General features: G+C 40.8%; 1 protein-coding gene across 1 annotated transcript in view; it reads right to left on the bottom strand.

The window, feature by feature from the left end:
- Positions 1-18,740, bottom strand: part of METAP1D (methionyl aminopeptidase type 1D, mitochondrial) — a 52,498-nt gene extending 33,758 nt beyond the window's left edge. Inside the window, exon 1 of the mRNA XM_054829416.1 lies at positions 17,903-18,740. Within this exon, the coding sequence (XP_054685391.1) occupies positions 17,903-18,740 (838 nt within the window). The remainder of the gene's footprint in view (positions 1-17,902) is intronic.
- Between the last annotated feature and the right edge of the window lie 8,007 nt (positions 18,741-26,747).

The raw sequence follows: 26,747 nt of genomic DNA, 5'->3' as shown, positions 1-26,747 counted from the left end.
AGCCGGGCTGTTCTTGCGTAAATACACTTGTCGGAAAACTCCCACTAAAGTCAAAGGACACAGGATCAGGCCATTTATTGCCAATTGTTTATAAAACACATTAAAAGTAAGGGCTCTATTCTTGAGCCATGTAACCATCATCTATGGCCCATTTCATATACTGCAGATTGGAAATAAAATGGTAATTTATAAATAACATAGCACTTCTGCGGAAAGGGGAGCTGCTCTAATAAATGCAAAAGGCAAAGAAAGTAAGTACAAAACAGGCAGAAAGTAACAGGAGGAGCAGCTGCCAAACATTCAGACTAATTTATTCAATGAATACAAAATTAGGATTGTAAAAAAGAACTGATCAAGATTCCCTCAAACACGAAGTACTGACATGGCACATAATCTCTATAAAGGCAGAGATGACACGTTTGATTATATTACGGTGTAACAGGGCCAGCAGAGCTTGCCTGGGAAACCCTGCCCTGTCCATACCACAGGGCAGATCCTGGTGGACAACACATGGGACGTCCGAGCTTCTCGGAGATGTGATATGAAGGCTGCAAGGCCCCAGGCAGGCAGGCGGTGGGACTCCTTACCTCCTCCCTTATCGCTGCTGGACAGTGGCTTTACCAGAGACCGCTCTCTGCATCCATCCCTATTTAGACACGCTGATATCAGCACAAACATTGATATTTCAGTTTATTTTCTAGTAACAAAAACTTAAACCCCTGAAACTTTGGCTACCATTGAAAGTAGCTGTAATTTGCTAAACAGGTGTCAGTGATACAGCACACATAGCATCTCTTCTCCAGAAGCTATGTTGGCCACTCACTTGCCAACGCAATCCCAAATTTCTGATTTTGAGATATGAAAACCAAAAATATGGCTTGGGGACTGGCTATCAGCTTTCTCTGACAGCCTTCACTGTGCTTCCTCTTCCAATCCATGGTTGCAAATGCAGAGGAGTAGGAACTGAGCTTCAACTTTTAAAGTAAAATAATCTACGTATGGCAAAGTAGGAGGTTTCCAACGATTCCAACCTCACAAGACTTCATTTGCAACCCTCATGCCCTGGACAAGTGTTTCACCAGTACCTAATAAACAGCTGGGTACAGCAGGCACCTTAACTGGATGCAGTAACTGTTCAGTGCGAAGAGCTAAGGCATCCATGGGCACTGACCTGGTGGCTGATTTGACAGTAAACAATAACCACCACCATGAAGACTAAGGTTCAGTCTTCACCATGACCTTTTCTAGGTTTCCAGAACATGGAGGAGAGGTCAGCATATTTCATGGTGTGACAACCCACATTCAGGTCAGTATCTGGCACACTCATTTCCCCTCTGCCCTGTCCCACATAATGCACATCGGAAGGAGTTAAGACAACTGACATTCAATGTCTGTGAGTTTCTAAAGCTTGTTTTTGGGACTAGCTCCAGCCTTGCCCATCTGGCCCCTTGTTTTCCAGTGAGAAAACATCATCTTTGGATCTCAAGAGCTAGCTGGGAGCCCTGAGTGGTAAAGAAGGACCTCTGGGTTTCTCCAGTGCCCCATACCCCACAATCCACACCCCAACTACTGCCACGAGAGATTTCCTGGAGGAACTGCAAGCAGCTCTTGTCTTGCTAAAACAAAGAAAATAAATCACAAATTACATCAGCTGCTTAATCCCTAGAGAGGGGATCATGCTGTCCAGTTGTCCTTTAGGCAGTGCCTCTCACCTCTAAATCTTGACCTTGCTCCCAGTCACTTCTCCCAATGCACACTTCACAGGTACCGGTCACCACACAACACCTCCCTACCGCACACGGTGCTCCAAGGATGGGTACGGCGGGGCCCATGACAGCCACTCCCCATGCAGGCAGACTTAAAAAAAAAAGAATACTTCAGTTCTAAACTGTCTTCACTGGGCTATGCATTCACTTTGAACATTTATTGGACTAATCCACCATCTGATTTTCTAAGATAGTCAGAGTAAGCAAAGGGTTTTCACAAGAGTTTAGGTCTCCGACTCCTTTTTCTAGACTGAAAAGGAATTACACAGCTCTTCTCTGCACAGATAGTAAATCTAAAAGAAGCAACAAATGTTTTGCTTTCCATAAGATGACAATAATCTAACTTGCCAGATAAATATGACAGGCATTTCTTCAGAGCAGGCTTAGCTACCTTGTCTGCAAAGCTGGGCAGCAATCCATGAAATTCTCCACAGGGACATCCCACTTAACCAATTACTAATTTGCAAACTCAACTCAGAACTTTTAGATTGGCTTGCGTGATTTGTCAAACATCCACCTCAGCTCTCTTTTGTTGTTGTTGTTGTTGTTGTTGTTACAGGTTTAATGGTTTAAATACACTGATTTGCAATAGTATTGCCCACTGGAGACACAGACCAGCGTGGGCAGCAACCTGAGCCCACAGCTGGATCTCCCAGTTGCTCTGACAGGAGCCAGCTGCTTCCAAGTGAGGAAAAATTTCAACCAGAACACAGCTCACTCATGTAGTTATATATTTATTTGGAGCTTTGGTTAGATAGAGCTCCAGAGCCAGAACTGACACAAGAGACAAAATTTGTAAAGATAATTGCATAAAAAGAAAAAAAAATTTGCAAAGGTTTCCCAATCAATTTGACACAGAAAAAGAGCATTTTTAATTCTAAGTAAAATTTAACATGACTGGAAGAGAAGGCTGCAGAGCTCTCTGTGTGTCATGCAAGACACAGGCACATATTGCATTCCTTATGGGGAGGACTGAAAAAAACAAATAAAAAATGGGCTAGTAGTAAAGCCATTCATGTGGCAAGAAGTACAGATCAGTGCTATTAAGAAAGGCCAGTGATCCTGGCAGGCCCCGGTGACAGCCAAACACTGTCAGGATGGGTTTGCACTAAAACTGCAGATCTGCATGGGGAAACATTGATGTCTCAATTTTACTGGTGATTTCACCTGCAAAGGCACTATTTTTCTCATTAAAAATCAGATCAGTTAAGTTGTTCTTTAAACCTCTATCCAGATGTGATGCACGATGAGTCATAAATTATTCTGAGAATTATAAAACAGAGTATAAAAGCCTCAAGTCTGGAGCAAGCGCTGATGCTCCCACAACTTTCTGCAGAAGCCCAGCTGCAGAACCAGGCACCGTCTGTATTTGACTTTGTACCTTCGGTCTGTCTCTTGGAAGACTTCGGTCCAATGCCTGGATAAATTCTGAGTGAGAAGCTTTGGCTGTAAAATATATGACAGATATGATAACAGAAATTACGTGTATTGACAAAATCATAGCCAAGACATGTACAGAAGGAGGTCTCAACTCCTTTTATTCTAAAGTCACCCCCAAATCAGCAAATTCAGTCAATTATGTGTTAAGACTCCTGCTGCATATTTTAATCATGGAAAATGTGAAGTTCATCTGAATCCACCTGCATGGCCTGTTGCAAAGTGATGCGACTGTGAATTCAAATTTTATGGTCCTGGCCACAACTTCATAAACATCAGGGGTCCCAATTCGTGTTCACTGAGCAAATGACTACTGTGAAGTGGACTCTGACTTGGCTGCTCCAGCTGCAACGGCAGAGTCAGCAGAAGAGACATGCCCGCACCTCTGCTGTGCCTGCTTGCAGCGCAACGCGTCGGTAGTCCATCATCGCCACTTGTCACACCAGAGGGGACAGGAGAGAAGCAATGCCTTTACCTCAGTCACCCCAAAAGATTATTTTCAGCTGACTGAACGTCCAGATGGCAACCTCCCACCAATCCATTTGCAACCTCCAGCTCGGTCCCACAGCTGGGGATACTGTTGCAGCAAAAGTTGCCAAAGTTTGTCTACCAGCTACCTTATTCTACACCTGATTTTGTGAAACAGTTTTTAAAAGAGACTTATTTGGACAAAATAGACCCCAAATGAACAAAAGCAAGACTGTCTTCATCAAGCAGCTTTTAGAAACAGCCACTTTTCCTGCAGTCTCTGGGCTGCTCTGCAATTAAAGTTTTGCCAGAAAACATGTATTAGTTAAGGAGAGTACTCTACAACCCAAAACTCCTAGACAATGTAACAATACCACTCAGAAAAACACTGGTAGTGAGCTACACCAGCAAAATAAATCTTGCTGGTACAACTTGATCTTTTTGAGGAACCCATTTAGGCTTTCCCAGAAGAGAACTCTTCTCAGGAGCTGACCTTCTGCTGAATTAGTAAGGTCTGCCAGAGCATGAACTAATCTATATAAACCCAGACAAGTTCTACTACTTTATTTCTTTAAAGAACATCCATTTCCTTTAAGTCTCTGTCATGAGCCATAAGAAGTATGTTAATAATAATCAGCGCAGAACAACCAGAAATAGCTCTGAGAGGTAAGACCTGCCTAGTCACCTCACAGGTGTTAGTTCAGAAAGCACAAGGCAATAAAATTAAGCCTTGTCACCGCCTACCATTTCATCCATGATGCAATAGTGTGACTCAGTTCTCAGACCTGCACAAATGACTGTGGGCAACACCTCATCTCGGTGTCAAACCAGGATGTCTTTGCAAGATGACTGTCCACTTTGTTCAGTGGAGAAGAACCTCAACTCAACAACTCTAGATGAGTTTATAAGCACATTCAAGAGCTACAAACCCAAGCAGCATACAAGCAGATCTGCAGTGACGGCGCTTCATTTTTATGGCTTGTGGAAGAAGGTTAGGAGCTCGCTGTTGCTTTTTTCCTCCATCTCCATCTTCACCTCTATCAGAAAATCTGACACTGAACAGTTGATGCGAGAAACAAACAATTTCTTTGCCATTTTCTTTCAATGTTATGCCAAGTCTGTTGATTTTCATAATTTAAAAAATACATAAGGCAGGACCTAATTTAAGTTTATGCACAACTAAACATGAAACAGATAATCTGAGAAGTGTACATGTTCCTTTATAGACCATCTGATATGCTGTAAGTATTAATGTATAAATTTAGATTGTGTTCATTACTGCAGTAGTCCTTCATGGTTCAAAATGAGCTTGATCCAAAATGGAAACATAGCTTTAAACAGTATTTTAACCATAAATACCTGAAAGTAAACATCTTTAAAATGTGAAAGTTGGAGACTTTATACAGCCGGTTAGAGTGGCTGGTTATTTATCATCTAAACCAGAAGGAGAACAGTGTGACTTTCAAAAACACTCATGAAAGTTTTCTCAGGCTGCACACTACGGAGTATGCCTGCCAAAAGACCTCTGAGGAGCTCTGAAGAGCCCTTTATTCCCTTTTTCTAAGGCTTCCATGCAGCAGGGCAGTTTGTTGAACACTTGGTTTCCAACATTTTCCTCTTTGTTCAGAAATTATGAAGCAAAGGGAAAGACATCTACTGATTTGGAAAGAACAAGAGCTCTAAAAGGAGAACTTCCCAGGGAATCGATCATTTAACAAAACAAACACACTTTCTATGCTTTTTTTCTATGTCATAAAACATTTCCAGATTGTTTTCCATTCAAATAATGTTTTTTAATATGAACTATCTTAAAAGAATTTAAAAAAATGAAAAATTCAAACTTGTCCTGTCCAGGAACATCTGTAGTAACTACCTCCGAGGAACAGACAGTTATCATACAGAGAAAGCCCTTTGCCAATGAACAGTGCAGCTTGTAAATATTACCTTAAAAGACGACTTCTAGATCCTTTTAAAAATATAGTAAGATAATGCAATAACTAAGACAAAATAGAGAACTCTGTCACTTCTTATCATACTAAACATAGCCAAATACTATATTTTCCTGCCTGAATTGCATCCAGTAAACTACAGGACCTTAATCTGTGGTATATGAATTTTCATGCTTACTCTATCACATTTTACTCCTATAATTAAAACACGCACTCTTCTGGTTATGTGACACACCTTATAAAGTGAAGGCCACTTAAGTAATTATATATGAGTGTGAACCTTTTTAAAATGGGACATTTGTTTCTTTCACATCTCTAACCCGATGCAGTAAACCAAGATTGGGGCCAAACTAAGTATTTTATTATCCAAGCTGGACAAACTATACGGTGCTGATACATAATAAACAAGATGCAGTTGTTTTCAACTTGTGCTTCAAGGAAATCTGGGAATTTGATGGCCACATCCAAAGACCGTGAAAAGACTTTTTTAGAAAGCAAGCTCATTATCACTTTGTTTCAGCTCCCTACATGGGAGTGCACATCACCACTGGAAGATGCTTAGAAAAACCCACGCTCAAAAAGCTTGAAGATCACTGAACCAACAGTACACAAAGGCCTGAGGAAACCTGCGCAACGTGGCAAGAGCCACTGAGCAGAAGCGGTGTAAAGAACAGGAGCTTTGGTGACAACTGTGGAGATGAACAGGTCAGGGAAAGAAAAGTTACATCAGGCAGGTCAGACAGAAGCTGGAAATTTGGCAAAAAAACCCTCAAGCCATATAGATAGGGTAAGAAATGACCAATTAACAACAGACTCTTATTATATAACAACCTAGTTTTAAAGGTTTTTAAACAGTTCCTCTTAAAAAATCTTCTAGAGTTTGTTTTCACTCTAGGTAACGCTGAAGACCAATGGTGTGACCTGAACTGCTGAACACAAAATACGAGTGACTTTTCTTAAACGGAAACCAGAATTTGACTTCATACAGTGCCTTTCATACTTAGTGTGCAACAAATTGCTTTAAATACTGGCAGGCAAACAGCCATTATGCACTCAAGAGCTCATACATAATAATACTTAGCATTTTTATAGTGCTTTTCATCTTCAGAGTGCTTTACAAACAACTCATTAATCTCAACCAACGCACCTGCAAGGTAGATAAATATCTGCATTATAGGTGTAGAAAGACACAGAAAGTTCAATGGCTTATCCAAGTCCACGCACACCACCAGCCCCAAAATCCCTAGCTCCTGGCTCCTACTACCATGAAGGACCTGAACCCCATCCTGTGTTGAGATCATGCCTTCTGTTCAACCATGCAGCTGCAGAATTTGTCTTACTGTGAGAAGGGCGGTGGCAGAGTAGCAGGAGAGCCTCTTGTTCTGAAGCGGGTAATCTCCCAAGGACTGGTAGCTCCCACCGGGACCACTGATCCCAGGAAGTGGGAAGTCCATGAGACACCAGGGGGAGACTCATGACATAGGTTCTCAAACTGATTTGCCACCAAGCAGTGAGCTGAGAAAACCTCTGTATTAGCAAAAGCCACTGCCTCTCTCCCTTATTTATTTCGTAAACTGCCGCGCAGTGTCTGGGGCAGGAGATTCCTACAACGGACAATAGAAACCTCAAGCCTGTGGCACGGCCGCGATGCAAGAAAACAACTTCAGCTTCGCTCCTCGGGTGTCCTCTAACTATCAAAAACTTGGAAAGAACTTTGTCTAGCAAGAACAGTAACTCTCTCCCTTGCTGGTGACTGAAAAAAAAATTCTTCATGTGAATATGCCACATGATTGTACTTTTACCTTTTTGTGGTTTAAAAAGATCTGATATGATTTTTTTTCATGCTTTTTTTTTAAACCCCAGAAATACCAGGAATGTCAAACTTGGAGTAGACAAGAAGCCTAGAAGATGCGAACTGTAATACAATACCTGTACTGTGCTACAGTAGACCTTATACTCCCTTACCCAGAGAAAAATAATCACGAATTTTTAGTAATGACATCTTTATTTCACATGTTTTTAGTCACTACATTTAAATAAGTAAATCTGAAAATCCTTATCTGTTCATTCTTCACATTCGCGATCCCAGAACTTTACAAGTTCTCCAGCCACTGTAGTTCCTCCCAGGGTAAACAGCTTATGTTTAGAAAAATAAGTAAGTCAGACAAACTGTTACAATAACAGAAAACCAAAAAATAGTTGAAGGTAAATTTTTCCACACTTTTTCTTAAGATATCAAGGAAGAAGTTCTCTCTACAAGTGATGGTATAACCTGTTAGTTGGTAAAAATGAGCAGTAAGAGATAAGTGAACAACAGCAAAAATGTACGTAGCTAAAAGAGTAATTAACACGGTCTGCCTGCCTGTCCAGCCAACCTGGACATAAGAGCTAGAATAGGAAGAAGCAGCTTTTAATTATTCTTCCCCACCTTAATTTTTTAAATTTACAAAAGAAAAAAACCTAACAAGGTCGCACAATCCAAAACAACATGAAGAAACAGCTCTTGATCATTAAGCAGAAACTACATGTTCCCCACATTTAGAAGAATTTTAAGATAATTATTTCATTGCTTTAAAGTGGGCTTGTGTCTGACTGCCAACTACAAGCTTTTTTTTTAAAAAAAAAAAGTAAAATTTACAACTCCTGATGAAAATAAAGGCATATAAGAGCAAACTAAGAATAAAACATATAGGAAATGCAATTAAATTTAATTAGATTGAACACTAACACTCACTCTCAATCATAAAAAAATTCTAAAAACATTTTCTAAATAAAAAAAAATCCACCATGATAATATTCTGCAGCTAAAATAATATACAATGTTTATATAATGTAGGTTTTCTAACAGAATGAAATAAAGAGAAACATGCAAGAACAAAATTAAAATATGCAATTGTATCCACTAAACACTGGAAGCATAAAAGTGATACTGTAGTTAAAAAACCCAACAAACCCCAACCTGATAATACTAGTGCTGCAACATTGTTTGTTATTTTGTTTAATAACTTGTCACTTTATTTGTAAGCAGTAATCAAGAGATGTCAGAGTAACTTCTGTCGCTGCCTGTGCTCTTCCCTGCTTCTGTTTTCAGTCTAGGTTAAAAAGAATCTTTTCTCCTAATTACCAACAAACTAAAATCAGATTTCAGTGGTGGAGAGGTACACTACTCATCAGTACAAGGTGATACTACCTAAAACCAACAAAGAAAATAATAAAAGCAGGAGGCGAGGCTTGAACACAGTTTTCTTTCAATTCCCTTGGGAATCCTGGTACTACAGGTCTTAGATTCCTGGGCAGAGGGGATCATGTTCATCACTTAGAGCAGCTCCTCTGGGCCTAAGTCCAGGTAGACTGCTTGTCTAAACTTGATGAAATATAGGCGCCATCAGGTAACAGTAGTGGTCAAGGAGACTCCAGAAATGTGTAACTGAAAACTAAAAAATGAAATTAAAACACTGCTGTAGCCAAACAGCCTCTTTCTACAGGATGCAATAACTGCAAAGCAGAGAGCACGCAACCTACTGACTGCTCCTGGTATACTTTCTCTTGCTTTTTCACATATGTAATATCAAAGTTAGACAAAGCATACAAGTATATTTTAACAAACACTGATTTAATTAGAAATAGTTAGGAAAGAAACCACTGTGACAAATGCACATAGCCTGAACAGGCACAGCATTAAAAAAAAAAAAAAAAAAAGCACCCTGTAACCCACTCCCCCTCCCACTTCATTACTTCAAAATATTTTCAAATTAAATTTTAATGCTGGTAAATATTGCTAGATCGACAGCACTGGGATGTGGTCCCTAGAAGCACTGCAAGCTATCCAGGGTTAGCACATCACCATGTCAAACTGTCAAAGAGAAGAAGAGGCAGCGAGTTCATCTTGCCAGAGGTGCATTTCCAAGTGCTGTAGGAATGTGGTTGTTTGGGAGCAGGGGAGAAGGAAGGGGGGGGGCAGGCGGGGAAGAGAGAGGAAATTACACAATCCCGAATTGAGAAGATCATTGTAACTAGGGATCCGACAGGTGGTTTTAGCACAAAAAGGCTTTTTATCAATCACTACTTTGAAATCATAGTTTGCAGTGGACCAGCAGAACTGTCACTGAAGACTGCTCAAAAAGCTTCTGCTTAAATTTCCTCATGATTCACAACTGTCACAACCAGAACATCATGTCTAGTATGCCTGAATATCGTGGAAAGGAAAACCAACTTAGATGTCATGACACAGACCTCTGCTGCAGCTTTAGTACCAGAACAGGTTCAAAAACAGAAGTAGCCTGTCTTAAATGTGACTTCAGCAGAAACCCAGGTCTTCAGAGGAAAAAAAGAAAATACCATGACACTACAGAAATATTTTTGGTAGCCTCACTCTTACACTCCCATTCTAGCTATACATAGAAAACCATGCAAGAAATGAGGGGAAGCGTGCCAGAGCGGCTCAGTTCAGTTTCCCCTGCATAGCTAGAGAACACCCACAGCACAAAATTCCCAGACTTTACAGACGTGTGGTATGTTGTTTCTATGTACACTTTAAATCCAGCTTCTGGTCTACGTAGAGTAATTCAGTGCAAAAGCTTGAGTAAAAGGAATATGTCACCTAAATCTAGAAAGCTACTTCACATGTTCAATGTTAAACTGTGTGTTAGCCTGGTAGCTTAGGAGCAGCAGGCATTAGGGCAGCCTCAGGCCCCGTTTCATCCTGCTGATGCCACGCTGCCACAAGACCCTCCACAAATTACTCCCTCAGCGCTACAGTTTCTCCATCCATCAGCTAGAGCTCACGATTTCAGTCCCTTTTGTCTGCCATAGCTACCTGTGCTGCAAGCTTTGGGAGACAAAAAAATGTTATGCTATACGCTCATAGGGCATTTGATGCTGTGATTTTGGATAGTGGAGCTATCTGCTCTAAAATACAATATAATTCACAATTTGAGGTCCAGAATTTCTTTAGGGATGATTCAGTCCTTCATTCTTTCTCTTCAAATACTGTATATTGCAGCAAACAAGCTTAGAGACCTGTGATATACTCTACCACTATTCCTGATGTTTTAAGTAATAGAACATGCAAGGACCAATAAGCCAGAGACTTCACTTGCAGTTCGATCCTGTACATAGGCTCAGCAGGGTCATCTTCTGGTGTAGATTTTAAGAGCCTGTAATTTTTTTTTTTAATTTAATTTAATCCCTAGAGATTGTGAAGTGGTATCCTGTATTTCATTCATTTGCTGTATGAATATAAAGGAGGTTAAATCAGTCCTTCGGTTCTTTGCAGAGCAACGCTAAAATTTGTGTGTTGGTTAACATTGCATTTGCGAGCCTGAAGACCTACCCCTTCAGTAAAAGATAAAGTTTGCCTTTGTGCTGCCCAAAGCCAGCACTGAACTGTGCACCTGGAATACAGATCACAGGTGTGACTTTCCATTTCAGACTTTCCACCCTATTACACGGTGGAATGCTGAACCTTTGCTTCTATACCTGAAGCCAGGTAAGGAAACACCAGACAAGGACGACAGCCTCTGGCAGGTGATGCAGAAGTTGTCCATGCAAACAGGGAGTGCTCCTTGCTCACGGACATCCCCATGTCTAACTCTGAAAACTGAGAGAGCACTGTAAAACCCACTTTGGAAACACGGCAGCAAGCCAAGTCCCTGTGATGGGGCATCCCAGTTTCTTGGTAGAGGCTTTCCCCGAGCTTTCTGTTATTTCCCTTCAGGGTCAGTAGCCTACACACGCAGCTGGACACCAGCTCTTACAGTGAATCACTGCACCAGGGCAGTGCGCCACAGCAGACGGTGGAAAAGTTTCAGAGCTCTGCAATGGGAATGGAAAGAGAAAGCAGCAGCTTTCTGCTTAGGAAAAGGTCCAGGTGAGCTTTAAGGAAAACTCTAGAAAATGAAAAGTGATACATGTAAAATACATTTCCAAAGAAGTTCAATTTTGCCTGAAGGATTACAGCTAGGCTTACCTCACTTAGCTTTTGGTATCTAAATACGTACCCATCCAATATATTTATCAGACTAAGTACTGGCAGATATGGGACACTGCCTGGGACCCGGCCACCCAAGATATAAGGCATGCAGGGCAGAGAAAGCATTCACAAAAGGCTGAAACTAAGCACTCTTCAGGAACTTGTAATCAATTTTGTCTCTATGTGAATTTTAGTTGTAACTGCAACAGTGACGCTCCAACACCAGGTCAATGGGCACCTTCCTACAAAGGAGAAAAGACTTTTTATGTACTGGAACGAATGGCTATGTGAGTAGGCGTGGGTCAGTAAAGCTATTGATGTGGTAGAAAATGTTGAGTTTCAGCAGCTAGCCAATAGTTAAAAACACTCTGGTAATGTCTAATGTCACTCATACAGACGACTTAAATGAAACTGCACATGAAAATGCTGCTGCTTTATAAGCTGTCCTCCGTCCTGCATCAAACTGGACTGGGGAGCTGCCAACCCCAACACAGCCATCACCACAGCAGGTGGTTTTCAGGTAGATCAACAAGCTGATCCAATTCATGCCACGGCTGGACATCTGCTAATGACTTTCCTCCGCTTAAAGGCAATCTTAGCTAAGGCTGATTGAGAAACCTAAGCTCACGGAGAAACCACACCCTACAAATCCACCCACAGCCAGAAGTGATAGATCTTGTCAGAACAAAGGCACTGTGTGCTGCCAACAATACATTACCTCTCAACTGAAAGAGGAGAACAATTAAACACTTTATTGAAAGGGGAATATTTTTTCTCTCGTGCATCAAACCATGAAAGTGCATGTCTCCCCTAGAGTTACTCATTGCTGCACTGTTGAAATGGGAATAATTCTTCGTCTGCCTGATTATTTTCAAGACAGGGATGAAACTACCTTAGGATCATTTGAAAAATGTTAAAAGTGTACTACAATCAAATGGTTTGAACTTCCACCGTGCATCATTTGCAGCTGATAATGCTAATGTTAAATTCTGGAGACATGAGTCTGTCTACAAATTAATGGAAAATGTGAATTAATACTTTCTTCCAGCTAATTGCCCAGCTCATATATTGCATAGTGCAGCCAAGCATCACTTGATTTTGAAAACTCTCTAGCAAAAGTTTTCAATCACTTTTTCTCATCTGCCAAAAAACCTCAGAATTATAGGACATATTTCATTATCAGTCTGGAATACCAGGAAACATTTAGTCAAGTCTCCCCAAAACTGTTATCTGTATATGCTACGGTTAATTTTATAACAGGGATTAGCTTAAAAGTATTGAAAGTTACCATAGGTGAGGATTAATTTTTTGAGTTGTAAATTTCTAAGTTTCTTTTTAATGGGGATGAAGATAGGGATGAAGAAATACTTTCAGCATTTGAATATTAATAGTGCTAAGAATTTGTGATTCATTCTTAACATGAGAATAATCTCATATATGTTGATGTTTATGGTTAAATACAATTATCAATGGGCAAGCTACAACAATTTTTTAAAAAATAAATTTAACTCCTATTTCAAAACGCATCATCAAAAAGATGGAAACAGATTGATTCAGGGGCATATAGCAGTTAAAGAATCTGGCATGCATGCTTTGATTTCAGCAAAAAAACCTGCCTTATTTTGAGTCCTTCTTTCACTTCCTCTTAAAAATATTGAAAAATTTGTATTTCATGAGACCACAAGTGTTATCAAGGGCTGCAGACTAACAAAACGCAAGATATGGACTGTGTGTATCAAAAATATTGCTTAGTAAAAGATTCAGTGAAGTTTTTACAGATAACTCAAGAGACAGGGGTCCTGTATGAGACAGTCATTAATGCTCCATCTTCTAACTCAAATTCACTCAATTTCTTAAGTTTGGTTGAATGCTTCATGTCAACTCCAATTCCAATGCGGGAGTGAAAAAAAAAAACAGGTTCCCATCTGGATAGAATGCACAAACTGGCTAAATATCGATAATGATAAAGATCAACTCCAAATTAAGGTTAAGGTAATGAAAATTACATGTCCCTAAAATACAGTTCAGTACCTTATTTTTCACAGGGGTGTCTCATGAAACAAAGCTGACCACACGTGTTTGATGAATTCTGGATAATGAATAAATATTTCATGAATAAAAGTAAAAGAAATATAAAAGGAAAGGAAACCAAGCACACTGGGGGAAGGATGCCTCAACTCAGTTGTGATACTGGCTCTGCTAACTATTCGGAAAGATGCAGGATTCTCTGTAGTAGGCTGTGTGGGTGAGGAGGTGACATGCTGGCAAGTCCAGGTTCCCGCCTATGGAAGAAGTGGGTTAGCGATTGCAGTAGATCAGAAACTGCTGCAAAAAAGACTCCCAGAGAGTGAAGACAGTCCTTTCCCCTTGCAGGTGGTGGAATCTGCAACAGTTTTGGAGAGATATTATTCAGTAAGGTAACTGATTTGATCTTGACCATGTTTCTGGAAATCAAAAAGCCATGGAAATGGAGATTTGAAGATAGTTACAGCAGGCACTTTATTTATTTATTTAACCACCTCCCAGTTGGAGACTCCACAGCATGCTTCTCTACATTGACATGCAGAATTCAACATATAATGGTAGTTTAGAAGTTGACTACCAGTTTAACCATCCTAAATGGCAAAGCCATGTCTGACCACAAAGAAAAACACTATGTAAAATTATATATATGCGCTTTATCTAAAGGATGTAAACCAAATCACTTCATATTGCCCCAGTCACTTGCCACATCTTCTTCTATTAGTCCACTCTCTGCAGGGTCTGAACTAATATTTCTAACTTCTGTAATGCTTCAGAATAGTTTGATGATTTTCATAAAAATACCCTGCTGAAGAAGAGTTTATTATTCCTTTGAAATACTCATTTTTGCCTAGACTAACTATGAAATATAGACAATACTCAACCACACATTACTGACAAGACCCATGAACCAAACTTGTGATCTCTATGGCCTAAAGAAGAATGCTCTGTGACATAAAAAAAAAAAAGACTGTTTTCTAATGTGACTGAGCATTTCTAGGCAAACTTGCAAGTGTGAGGCTTTGAAGCTGTATTGCAACAAAATAAAATTCCAGCTATGCCTCCTTGTTTGTTTTTTTTTTTTTTAAAAAAAGGTTTAAAAACATGTTTATGTATCTCCTCTTTATTTTACTAAGGGAGGGGAAAAGAGTAACATTCTTAGAAAAATTTTTAAGACAATAATTTCTAAAAGGCTCTGCATCTGCAGAAGAAAAGCATCTCACAACGTCTCACATACTGTGCTTCTACCCGAGAGCATCTTCCAGGTTTATCAGCACCTGTTTAGGAGCCTGCATACAAATTCCCAGTTCCACAAGGGGCTTAACAAGGCAGCGTACAAGCAAATGGACAGCCTGGGAACACAGACTACATATCTAGGAGATGTATCACACCCCATCAGTCTACAGTGACTTAACTTTAAAAGTCTGGCCAATAATACACCGCATAGATTATTACAGAATACTTATTCGTTGTTAGAGATAAAGAAGCAAGATCAGAAATCAGTTATATCAGTATTTAACACAGTAACTCACTCATTTTACAAGGGATGTCTTCTCATCAATTACTTTCCTGTGGCTCAAAGTCCTGAAACTTCATTACAAGAAATTAGGAGCTTCTACTCTACAGTAATTTACTTGCCTAAAATGAATAAATCAATAAGAGATCACTATGCCTTAAACCATCTAAGTTGTATTTGTAGACATGCAGTTCTTTGATGTCTTCTACTTTATTTTATTACCAACGAAGTATCACAGATGCAATTATTGTAATACCTGAAACTGTAATAATATGTAATGAGACCATTTACAAGCCACTGAATCACCATATAATCTGTACTATTTATAAGCACAAACTGTGACATGACACACTGATTCGATGTGTCCATGTTCTGGACGTTTCTTAGCTTTCTTTTACAAAATGATAAACACAATTTGTACTTCTATGCATCACCTGTAAAATTCTTTTCAAATACTCTTCAACAAAGGCTGGCAACTAAAATGCAGTTCAACCCACTGCAAGACCACTCTGAAATGCAGTGTTTAAGCATATAGAATTTCACAAAGGTTTGTGCAAGCTGTTCACACTCTTACAAAGTTGTGTACCTTCTCCTTGGGTTGACAGTGTTGCAATTCTTTCACAGCAAGGCAGAGACTATTCAAATAAATTCCCTATATACCTACTGGAAAGGCACAAACTGTCTTTTTAACTTCCTACAATCTTTCATTCAATTTATTTTCTTTTTTCAAATATAATAAAGATTTTTTAGGCTAGACGAAGTCTTTCTGATATGTGGAGGAAGTATTTAATCGGTATAAAAACTTTCAAGATCTCCGCTGTTCAAGTGCACTTACCTAGAAACAGTTCCATAATAAAGAGAACTTTCTTTTCATCATTTATAAAAACATAAGAAATATGAAAAAAAATCACAAAAGAGGCTATAAAAAAGTAATTTTCATTCAATTTAGGTAGAATAGATTCCCTCAGGTGAACAGCAATCTAATTTAAATTACTTCTGTCTTTCAGTATTTGCAAATTAAATTATACTGAACTGTCCAATTCAGATAAAATTGAATTTAGTTTAATCAGTCTTGTCTGAACTATGACAGTTTTGCTTTTTCAACTTCTGGAAATGCATATCCACTAGGGGAGCTGAACAAGGTTTGATGCCTGAAGGGAAGGTATGATGGCTTAACAAATTTAAATGGTTTGGCTCTTTTAACTGGATGACAGACATCGGGTGTGGAGGGGGCTGGAGGCAGTGGTAGGGCGCGGACACATGACCAAAACAATATCCAGAACAAAAAGGCTGCAGACACAGAATTGCTGAAGCAAATAGTGAAGAAGCTACACGCTAAATTTCAGTTAATTTGAGATTCAAACAAAGAAACCATTGTTTGTATGGTATCATATACTAAAAAATGTGATTCTGTTCCACGCATGTGAAAGAGTGAAGGTTTTGACACTCGTCAGAAATTAAATAAATAAGAGACTCTGAAGGCCAAATGTTGCAGCTTTTCCCAGAGTTCAGCTGATGCTCAGATCCCAAGAGATCAGTCAAACTGAAATTTCCTTATGGATATGAGCCTTCACCACTGAAAAAAAATGATGTGGCACTTCTGCCCCACAAAATTCAGGATTAACCATAAAGAAGAGGCATTTATATATTTTAATGTTTTTCAAGACTGTTGGATAGAATGAAAAAATAGAAGTACAGTAGAAGATCAGGATCAATAATGTGAGAAAAGGGATTGAAATTTTGTTATGCCAGCTGTAAAGCATTGCAATATTATGCTTTAACTGAAAGCACACAGCATTCAGTTTAACGTTTAAGTTAAAATTAATCTGGGAACACTCTATCCCCTATTACTCTACTAAATATTTAACAGTCTTAAAAAAAAATTAATCATACAAGTCTTTCATCAAGATCATTGTGAGGTATTTCCTTCTGTTCACACATTCAAGATTTTACAACAGGAGCTAAAAAGAAACACTCACAGAATGGTATGCCCCAAAGAGCTACCAATCTTATTTAACATGAGACAATAAAACACCAAGGGGAAAGAATGAGAGGCAAATAACCGTACGCCAATAAGATAATGCATTTTTCAGCCAAGTACAGCATCTTGTACAATTGTTCTTATGTATTAATAAGCCAGTAAGACACATGGGAGTGATTCACTTGTGCAAGGGTATGTGGTAGAAAAGGTGCTTTTAGGAGGGCCTCAGAGCATGAGGGAGGACGGGACTGCACTCAAGCGCCAGCCTGTAAAAAGTTCTGTGGTTAACGGGTCGGCAGAAGAAACAGGTATACTTCTGTCAGATACTTTTCTGTCAAACACTTACATTGTAACAGCAAAAATCACCACAGTACAACTAGAGCAAAATACCCCTGCGGCCTACCCGCACCCGTCACTACCACGGCAGCAGGTGCCGCCCAGGTGAGCAGGCCAGGCCGGCCCCGGCCAAGGGAACGCGCATTAGAAAAAGTCGAGACTTGACAGTTGCGGCCACTGCTGCGGGACCCCGCTGCGGCTCCCCAGGCCCCGCCAACACCCCTTCCCCGGCCCGGGACGCCTTCCCGCACCCCTAGCGCTCCGACTGGCGGAGGGTCTCTGGCCACCCCCGGCAGGCGCGGCGGTCTCCCCGCTAGGGCGGCGGCGGGACCTTTTGCTCATTGATTTCAAAGCAAGCCCCAACTCAACAGCGGCACCGCGGCGACCGGCGGGAAGGGCAAAGCGCCGCGCCGGGCCCGCGCCTCCCCCTCCCCCGCGGCGGCGGCGCGCACTCACCTCCGCTCCGCAGCACGTTGACAGCCCTGGGCGCCGCCATCTTGCCCATGTGAGGCGGGATCACGTGGCCGCGGGTGGAGAGACGAGCCGGGCCGGTGGGCGGGATTGGGGGGGAGCTTTGGGTGCCTCGCGCTGGGCGCACGCGGGATGTGAGAGCGCGGGGCCACCTCGCGCGTGGCGGCCGCACCGGCGGCTGTTGGGGGCAGCGTTGTGCGCTCGCCACCTGAGGCGGAGGCGGCTCTCGGCAGGCAAGTCCCGCCCCGCCCGCGGGTGTGGGGCAGGTGCGTGACAAGCTCGTGACAAGCCTGTCCCCTCGGGAGCGCCCGCACCGTGCCCGAGCCGGGCGGCGCCCCGAAGCCGGCGGCTTCACACACACACACACACACACCCCGCCCTCGCAGGGCGCAGCTCGTCCGCCGGCGGGCGCGGAGCCCGGCTGCTCCTCAGCTGTGGCGGCGGGGCGGGAGCGCCCCCTTCCCGCCCTTCCGCGGCGGGGGAGCTGCGGGGTTTTAAGCGAGCCGGTGGGGCAGGCGGCGTGGGGTTCTGCCGCGGGTCCAGCGGGACGGGCTTTGCCAGTGACAGGTTTCAAGTGTCCGTGCTGGTCCGCGCCGCCGTTAGTGGCGGCCTCGGCCTGTCCTACGATGGGATGTCGGGCGGTCTTCAGGCTGTTGTTCCCCTGAGGTTCTGCTGAAGTGCCCTTCTCTGTAGTCTCCATCCTGCTCAGCCTTATAACGTATGTGCCTGGCAGGCCTGGGGGCTGTACGCTTTCCACCAGAAACATGGCAGAGAGACAGCACTTCCCAAAGTGGGACTCAAGTCTCAGGAGAGTTGCAGCCATACTGTTCCATGAGTGGTGGAGCTACCTCATAATTTTCCCTCTTTTAAAAAAAAAAACCAAACAACAAACAACCTTTTTTGTACTTTTGTGAATAAAAAGATTAAATAGTCTAAACCATGTCCCTAAGCACCACATCTACACATCTTTTAAATACCTCCAGGGATGGTGACTCAACCATTTCCCGTTCCAATGTTTGACAACCCTTTACGTGAAGAAATGTTTCCTAATATCCAATCTAAACCTCCCGTGGCACAACCTGAGGCTGTTTCCTCTTGTCCTATCGCTTCTTACTTGGGAGAAGAGACTGATGCCTGGTGACAACCTCCTGTCAGGTAGTTGTAGAGAGCAATAAGGTCTCCCCTCAGACTCCCCTTGTCCAGGCTAAACGACCCCAGTTTCCTCAGCTGCTCCTCATCAGACTTGTGCTCCAGACCCTTTGCCAGCTTCATTGCCCTTCTCTGGACACGGTCCAGCACCTCAATGTCCCTCTTGTAGTGAGGGGCCCAAAACTGAACACAGTACTCGAGTTACAGTCTCACCAGTGCACTAGGTTTTCTAGCTAAAATAATTATTTCATCTGCACAGCCAAATTTCATGCATTTAGAAAAGATCTAAAAGAGCAAACTTTTCAGTAGAGCAGCACCTTTCCAACCTTTTTGTGGTACAGGTATTACTGTACTTTAAAGAAATATCACCATCTTACACAGTATTGGTGTAGTAGGTTTCATTTGCAGTCAAATAGAAACCAAACTAAACTTCTAATGTCCATTTATTGGTTTTTTGTTTCCTTCCCTGCATTTGGCTTCCTTGTATGAACAATCAACACATTTTGAAATTATGTTCTTATGTCTAGTCAGAGTTTGAGAAATACCATTACAGGACATAGAGCCAACAGCTGGCAGGCAAATACTAAACCTAAAGGAATCAAATTGCCAAATGAAAGAATGAATGGAAAGCATTAGGGTAGTGGTTGCAAGAGTAGAGGGAAGAAACCAAAGTGTAGAAGTAACATAAGTATTCTTTCTTACATCCTCACACACATCATGACCTTTGCATCCCTATGCACATGCATGTGTACACACACACTGGTAACCTGTGGGATAAGTAAGAAAATTTTCAAATGAGAACAGAGGCTGACTGTTCATCTCTAGATTTATTTATCTCCTGGTATTGCTGTTAGCAGTTTTTAACTTCACATTACAAATTTTATAATTTAATTAACAAGAATAGACTCAAAGCCCCAGGCAGATGGGAATGCTGATGTTATTTACCTCCCTGTACTCTGGAAAAAGCAAAAAAAAAAAAAAGTATGAACTTTAAAGTTACACTGTGAGTATTTCTGCCTTTAAGGAGCAAATTCCAAGAGTTCTCTGATAAAAAAAAATGTGCTGTGATCCTTTCAGTGGCCCTATACAGGCATCGCTAGCAAAAGTGCATCAGTTAATCAGCTGCCACAGTGCGATAGGCAACCTATCATATAGCTCATATCCAGACCACATAGTAGTTTAAAGATCAATACAATACCTTGAACTGCCTCCAAAAATAAAACAATCCACTTCTTATAGCCACATTCTGCACCAACTGACATGTTTCATCGTTGTTATTCAGTGAGAGCGGAATGATAGCTTTTTAAAAGAAGAAAAGTTCAGCTAGAAATAATTGAAGAAATAACATTGCTAAGCTGCCCAGTTACACCTTGTGAGAATCATCACCCGCTGCTCACTGGTGAGAGGTATACATACATTTCATCTGCAGGGCAGAAATGCGCATGTCTTCCCCTTGTTCCTAATTCTACAACATTGTATGGTCTTTCAGAAGTTCGAATCTCATCAGGCATCATTTTATCTTATTTTCTACCTTGGCAAGGCAGGCACCCAACTGTTGGTTGTATGACAACAATGTACAGCGTAAAGCAATTGCACATTATTGCTGCTTGCCATAAATAACGACATGTATGCTGGAGTGGGTGTGCTTGTGTGTGCCCAAAGATCAGCACACTTCCCATGAAAGCAGCCATGTATGATGAGTAAGTCACCATCTTTTCCTGCACTGTTATTAGAGAGAAAAAAAGTGCTCTAAGGTAGCCTAGTCTCACCTTTCTTATGTGAGTCAATAAGTATTTCCTACTCAGTGGAACAAGAGGCCACTGTTGGAGAAAATAAAGCAAACGTTTGGCTTTTGTCTGCAGCCATAGGACCAAAATTCTATATTGTAACAGCCTGAAGACTGGTTGATGGCATAACAAAATGCAGGAACTGGAGACAGTACTAGTTATGCTGCTACCACCTTTGTAATCACCTTGTCCTTAAGTGTCAAGTTCTTTCACAAATACTTGTAGGTGTGTGCTAGTGGTTAGAATAGACCGATTCCTTTTGCATATCAGAAACCAAGAGGGGATCAATTGAATTACAATCGATTGCATTCCAAGAGAACAACTGTGTAATTTTTGCAGTCTCTGGATGAATCTTAAACCCAACAACAGTCATTATTCAGTAGTCTCTAATTTATGCTTAGATGCAGGTTTTCTCCTTTTACTAAGAAATATAGATAAGAGATACAGGTTTGTTAGGAGCTTTAAATCAGTAAAATGAGGATGAGTATCTCAGAAAAGGAGAGATACACCATATCCTAACACAGCAAACCTGAAAAATCATACTCTGCTGCGTTCAAGTTCTGTCACCAAAGGAACATATGTCACTTTTTCCTCATGTATATAATTGTCTTTTGTTCACATTTGGCAAATCCTCTGAAATGTTTAAGATGGACAGTGATGTCTCAAGCTGTCCTGAGCTTCAGGTTGAGAGGCAACTTTGGAGAAATAACTTTTTTTTTTTTTACCAAATCTGAGTGTTATGTTCTTCAAGGAGAGTCTCGCACATCCCATCTCACTTAGACTGGCTCTGCGCCATCAGAGTCAGCAGGTTCTAAATGTTGAATCTCAACTTTACTTCATCCCAACATATTGCACAAGCTGATATTAAAATAAGCAGAAGATGTGCTAAGGAAGATATAAAGCTAAGCTTTTTAATGCAAGTTTGAAAGCAGTCTGTAACAGTCTATAAAATAACAGAGTTATGCCTTACTTATACAGGAAATTTTACAGAAAGCAATACAGAAATATGCTTCTTGTTTAAGTGTAGCAGCTGGATACTTCTGGGATTAGGCTTAGATTGCTTAGACTTTCCTATCTAAGATTGTCTGAAAAGATGATTTAGTTCCACAGCAGTTTTTGCTGATGAGGCTGGTGCTATTTGGGTCCCGCTCTAATCACAAATAGGTGTCCTTTTTTCAGCACTGGTGTTCATCTGATCCATGGTGAGATGGTTTGGAGCCCTGAACTTGCAAAAAACCAAAAACCTCCTATGTCAGTGATAGAGAATATATATAATCAGACAAAGCTACACCAACTGTCACATCACAGCTCTTGGGAAAGCAAAATGACATATTCACAGTCCCTACTGTATTGAACTCCTTCCAGGTAAAGATTTTATCTTTTTCAGGAAACTATGGAAGTTTTAAAAGTATGAACATCCCATACAGTTCTGAGGAAAGCTTAACTGGAGGACTGACAAGCATCTAAAAATAGCAGCTATTGAACATGGAATACCTCCCTTATTGCCATAACATTTAGAAACAAAATAGGGGATGTCAAGGTCTTCCCATTGATCTAGATTTCCTTTACATTTTATCTCTTCAGCTCAAACTGTGCAACAACTGTAAATGGAGCACATACCTCCTATATAAAGAATGTTTGCAGCATTACATATTCTTTATTTACTAAAGAAAGAAGCTAGTGCTACTCTTGGAAAAAAACAAGTGCACACTACTGCTCCTGCTATACAGATTTTTTTGCAATGGCAAAGAGGGAATTCTGCAATGTTCTTCCCAAGGCTTTGTCTTTGTCATGTTGTTACCTGAGATTCCATCAATGTGGATGAGAGCCTTATGTCTGAAATGAGCTTTGAACAGTGGAAGGTGGAAATTTTTTCCCCCCTTTTCTCTTTGCTTCTCTAGTCTGGAGAATTAAAAATATTTTGAACATGGAAATCTGGAAATTGTTAGTTTAATAGTCCTTTTTACACTTGCTTGTACCGTTATAGGTCTATAAGAAAGCTCAGATACAGAGTCTGTAGTCTTGTTTCTTGCAATAGCTGTTACTGAAGGCTTTAGCGCAAGGAACAAAGAACATGAGTAGTTTTGAGTAGAAACTGGTATTTGCATTATTTTTCTTTTTACATTGTAAAAAAGATTTGAGTGATAGGGAGGCAAGCCCATTCCTACACAGATATAAGCCAGTATGATGGCAGATAGCATGCCCTGCCTGAGCAGAGCTTGCACCTGTTTGTATCGCTTTGTGTAATAGCCTTCCCTTTTTCCTGGTTGCACTAAATTTTTAGCCTCACAATTCCAAATACTGCCACTGGTGCGGCTAATAGGCTTTTGTAAATGAAATGTTTTAATAGATAGAACTCAGGGTTTGATTGAAATCTTTCTGATCATTGGAGAAGGAACTAGCAGTGTAAAATGGCTGGAAATACTGATGGCCTGAGGAAAAAGATGTTCCCCATGACTTTAAGTTGATTTTTTTGAGAAAACTGAAATATCTGCAACAGATACTTGCTTATGAGATACAGATTTTAATATTTTACCATGCTGTCTTTTTGTCAATTTCAAGTCCAAATTATCCTAGCAAGCAATGTTTCACAAAGCAGTAGCATTAAAGAATAATAATTTTCAATTTGAAAGCTGAGATTCCAAGCTTTTAGGCGATAGGCTTACGAATATAACAGGTATTTCTAGCTCTAACAGTTTGACACTGATGAAATCAGGTCAGAACTGACACTGGGAGAAAAGGTAAAACAGCAAAATATGCAACCTAAGATTTTCAAGCCTTCTAGTGTCTGACAGTCATACAATATGATAAAGGCAAAGCATAAAGAGCAACAAAGTCTCAGTGAGAGACAAAAAGGAATTGAAAAAAATGATCTATATAAGCAGACATAAATCCTTCGTATAGACATTATGGGCTGCTTACCCTCCTGCTGACATTGCAGAGAGAGACAATAGGTCAGTCTTGAATTGCCTAAACTGCCACATAGCAGCTTTGTGTGTTTGTTCACAGGAGGCACGGGCATTTGCTGCCCAAGATACTGCTTCAGCTGCATATACCTTTATTCCCCCTACTACAGCAAGTAAAGTGTCCTTCAAATCCTGCAGCTTCAGGTACCTTGCTTTCTCAGTTCTGAAACTATAGGTATTCTGTTGTATTTTTTCAGGTTATTAGTTGTTGAGCTAGAAGTCATTTCCTAGTATCTGCAGTAGGTAACTTTTATGTTTCAAAATATGTAAGAGGGAAGTTTGACCCAGTTTTCTAAACATACACATTTTTCAGAGCTTGATTTAACTCTTGGGACAAAATCTTGGATTTGCACCATTAGCAATAGCTTTGTCTCTACCAGTTGAACTAAATTCACCATTTTAGATACTCCACTGAATTTCCTTAAAGTAGATTCACCGTTGCTGTGACTGGACTTGTAAGTGATGGAAGGGCAAACCAGCAGCCTGATGCTAGCAGCGTCTACACTGAAGAACTTTAAATATACTTACACATCTTACATACATTCTGCAAAGAATATTCAAATGCACAAAATTCTTTTAAATGCTGTATCAGTATGTTGTGCAAAGTTTCACTTGATGTTTGAGTGAAGTGACTGAAGAATCTGGATTTAATCAAAATGCAGAAAAAAATTACAGAGTAAATTAAATCACATAAACCCCTTATTAGTGTTTGCTCTAAGTTCCTGTTAGTATGTAATAACTCAAAAGAAGAACAATAGCAGCTTAAGATAAGAAACCTAGGATAAGATTTTGTGTTTGAACAAAAACAATTTTTATCCAGGATTACTTTAGTGTCCTATTGTGCCCAGAATAGCAGAGGGCTCTACCTAGCGTTCAGCTGCAGCTATCCAATTCCTACACTCCTAACATCTAGAGATGAAAAGTTGCTACTAAGCCTGTGTTCGTCAGCTCACAAATCCACAAAATGAGATCCCCCAGTACCTGATTGCAATTCTATATAGACAGCTCATATTAGTTCACAGGTCCTCTCTCAGCATGCACAAGTCAGACAATACTAGTGATAGCCATGCTGTTTTCTATACTAGACTGAGAACTATTTGTTTAAATATAGTAGGAGGTCCCTGTTTTTAATGACATTAATACAGGTATATAAACAGGACTTACATGAAACTTACTAAACTTTTATAAACAGTATTAAACTTTTTTATTTCATAAATAGGTCTGGCTGAACAGCTGGGGTTGCTGCTGTGTGTACTTCAGAGACTAGAATCCTGCAGCTCACTTTTAGACGAAGTCTGTTATCCTGTTGAAAACCACAGAACAAAATATCCAGACTGGCAGGTCAGAAAGCTAGGAGTTTGTCCAGTAGCATCCACTGACACCTGAGTGTTTAGTCAGCTTTACCATTAATGCTTAGCTCCTAAAATGTTAGGTCAAACGACTCACCCCAAAACCCAACTGAACTAAACAGGCACATGCTCCCCAAGGAGTTGTGTCAGTAGAACTACACTGTTCTCTAGCTGTTATAGAAGAGATTATTGCCTTTCTCTCTGCCAAGGGAAAGGATAGTCCAGACACTTCTTAGACCACTTCAGGCAAAGTCAGCAGGGCTAGTTTAATTTGCTGATGAAGGTTGTTTCAGATAATTGGCTTAATTAACTGTAATGGATTAGGGAGTACTCACATGGTCTTTCCTGGCAGCAGTGCTACAGAAGCTGTAATCTGCTGCTGGATGGCAGGATTCAAAGTGCCTGTATCACAGAATGGTTTGGGTTGGAAGGGACCTTAAAGATCATCTAGTTCCAACCCCCCTGCCATGGGCAGAGACACTCTCCACTAGACCAGGTTGCCCAAAGCCCCATCCAACCTGGCCTTGAACGATTCCAGGGAGGGGGCATCACATAAACTTCTCTGGGGAACCTGTTCAGGTGCCTCTGTTTATTCATAGCTATTCATAGGTGCCAAGAATTAGTGACAACATAGTTCCTGCAAACCAGGTCATAAGTTTTGCTGTCCAACAGCTTAGAATGTTCCCAGCCCATACAGGAATGGGAAACAATGCTCAGCCCAAGACTGCACCTTCACCACTAAGGGAACTGAAAGAGGTGAGCTAGTGCCTCCTCTAACCATGTCAACATAAAAAAAAAAAAAAGGAAAAAATACTCTGATAGCTTATAAAAATATTAATCTGCCCTAATCAGTGTGAAAGTTTCACTATTTGTCTAAGGAAATCTCAGTAGCTTCTTTCATATTAATTCTGTACCATCAACTGAAAATGGCAACCTTCATTACCTCTAGCATCAAGCCTACACTTCATGACATTTCTCAGGCCTTTTGGGACATCTGTATAACTTGGGGGTGATAGCAGACAGGATATTTAAGAACTAACCTCAAGCCTGAGAAGTAATGGATAGCAGAATAGTCTAGAACTATATAATGGCATACACTTCCTACAGGCATGCATGTTTCTTACACTAGAAGGGTTTTTTGAGTCCTTACAAAGCCTTGTCTGTTTCCCCCACCGCAACATATTTTCCTGAAATAGTGAACCTGAAGACTTGGTGGTTTGAAAAAGAATATGCTCAAGACCCTTTAGAGGCTTAAGTAGAATGGTGTGATAAAAGGGGATCCTGCTCCCATAAGCTAAGAGAAGGCAGAGTGCAGGTGTCCAGGAAGCATGCCAGCCAGTCCACAGAACCAGTCTTCTAACCTGCTCATATGACATTAAACTGGAGTACACAGGCCCTACAGAGTAAAATAGGATCCAAGTAGAACAGTCCGAGGAGGATCAAGTTAGGAGAAATTTAAGAGATGTGGTATTTATATTGCTTAGATTTATGTATTAACTTGCTATTCAGGTATCTATGAGGTCTTGAGGCAAAAGAGAAGGGTAAAAGAAAATTCATACAATTAAAGTGAGACTGTATC

This window comes from Grus americana, chromosome 6 (assembly GCF_028858705.1).
Source record: "Grus americana isolate bGruAme1 chromosome 6, bGruAme1.mat, whole genome shotgun sequence".
Classification (NCBI taxonomy): domain Eukaryota; kingdom Metazoa; phylum Chordata; class Aves; order Gruiformes; family Gruidae; genus Grus; species Grus americana.
The sequence above is the reverse complement of the archived record's forward strand: the minus strand, read 5'-3'. Positions and strand labels throughout refer to the sequence as shown.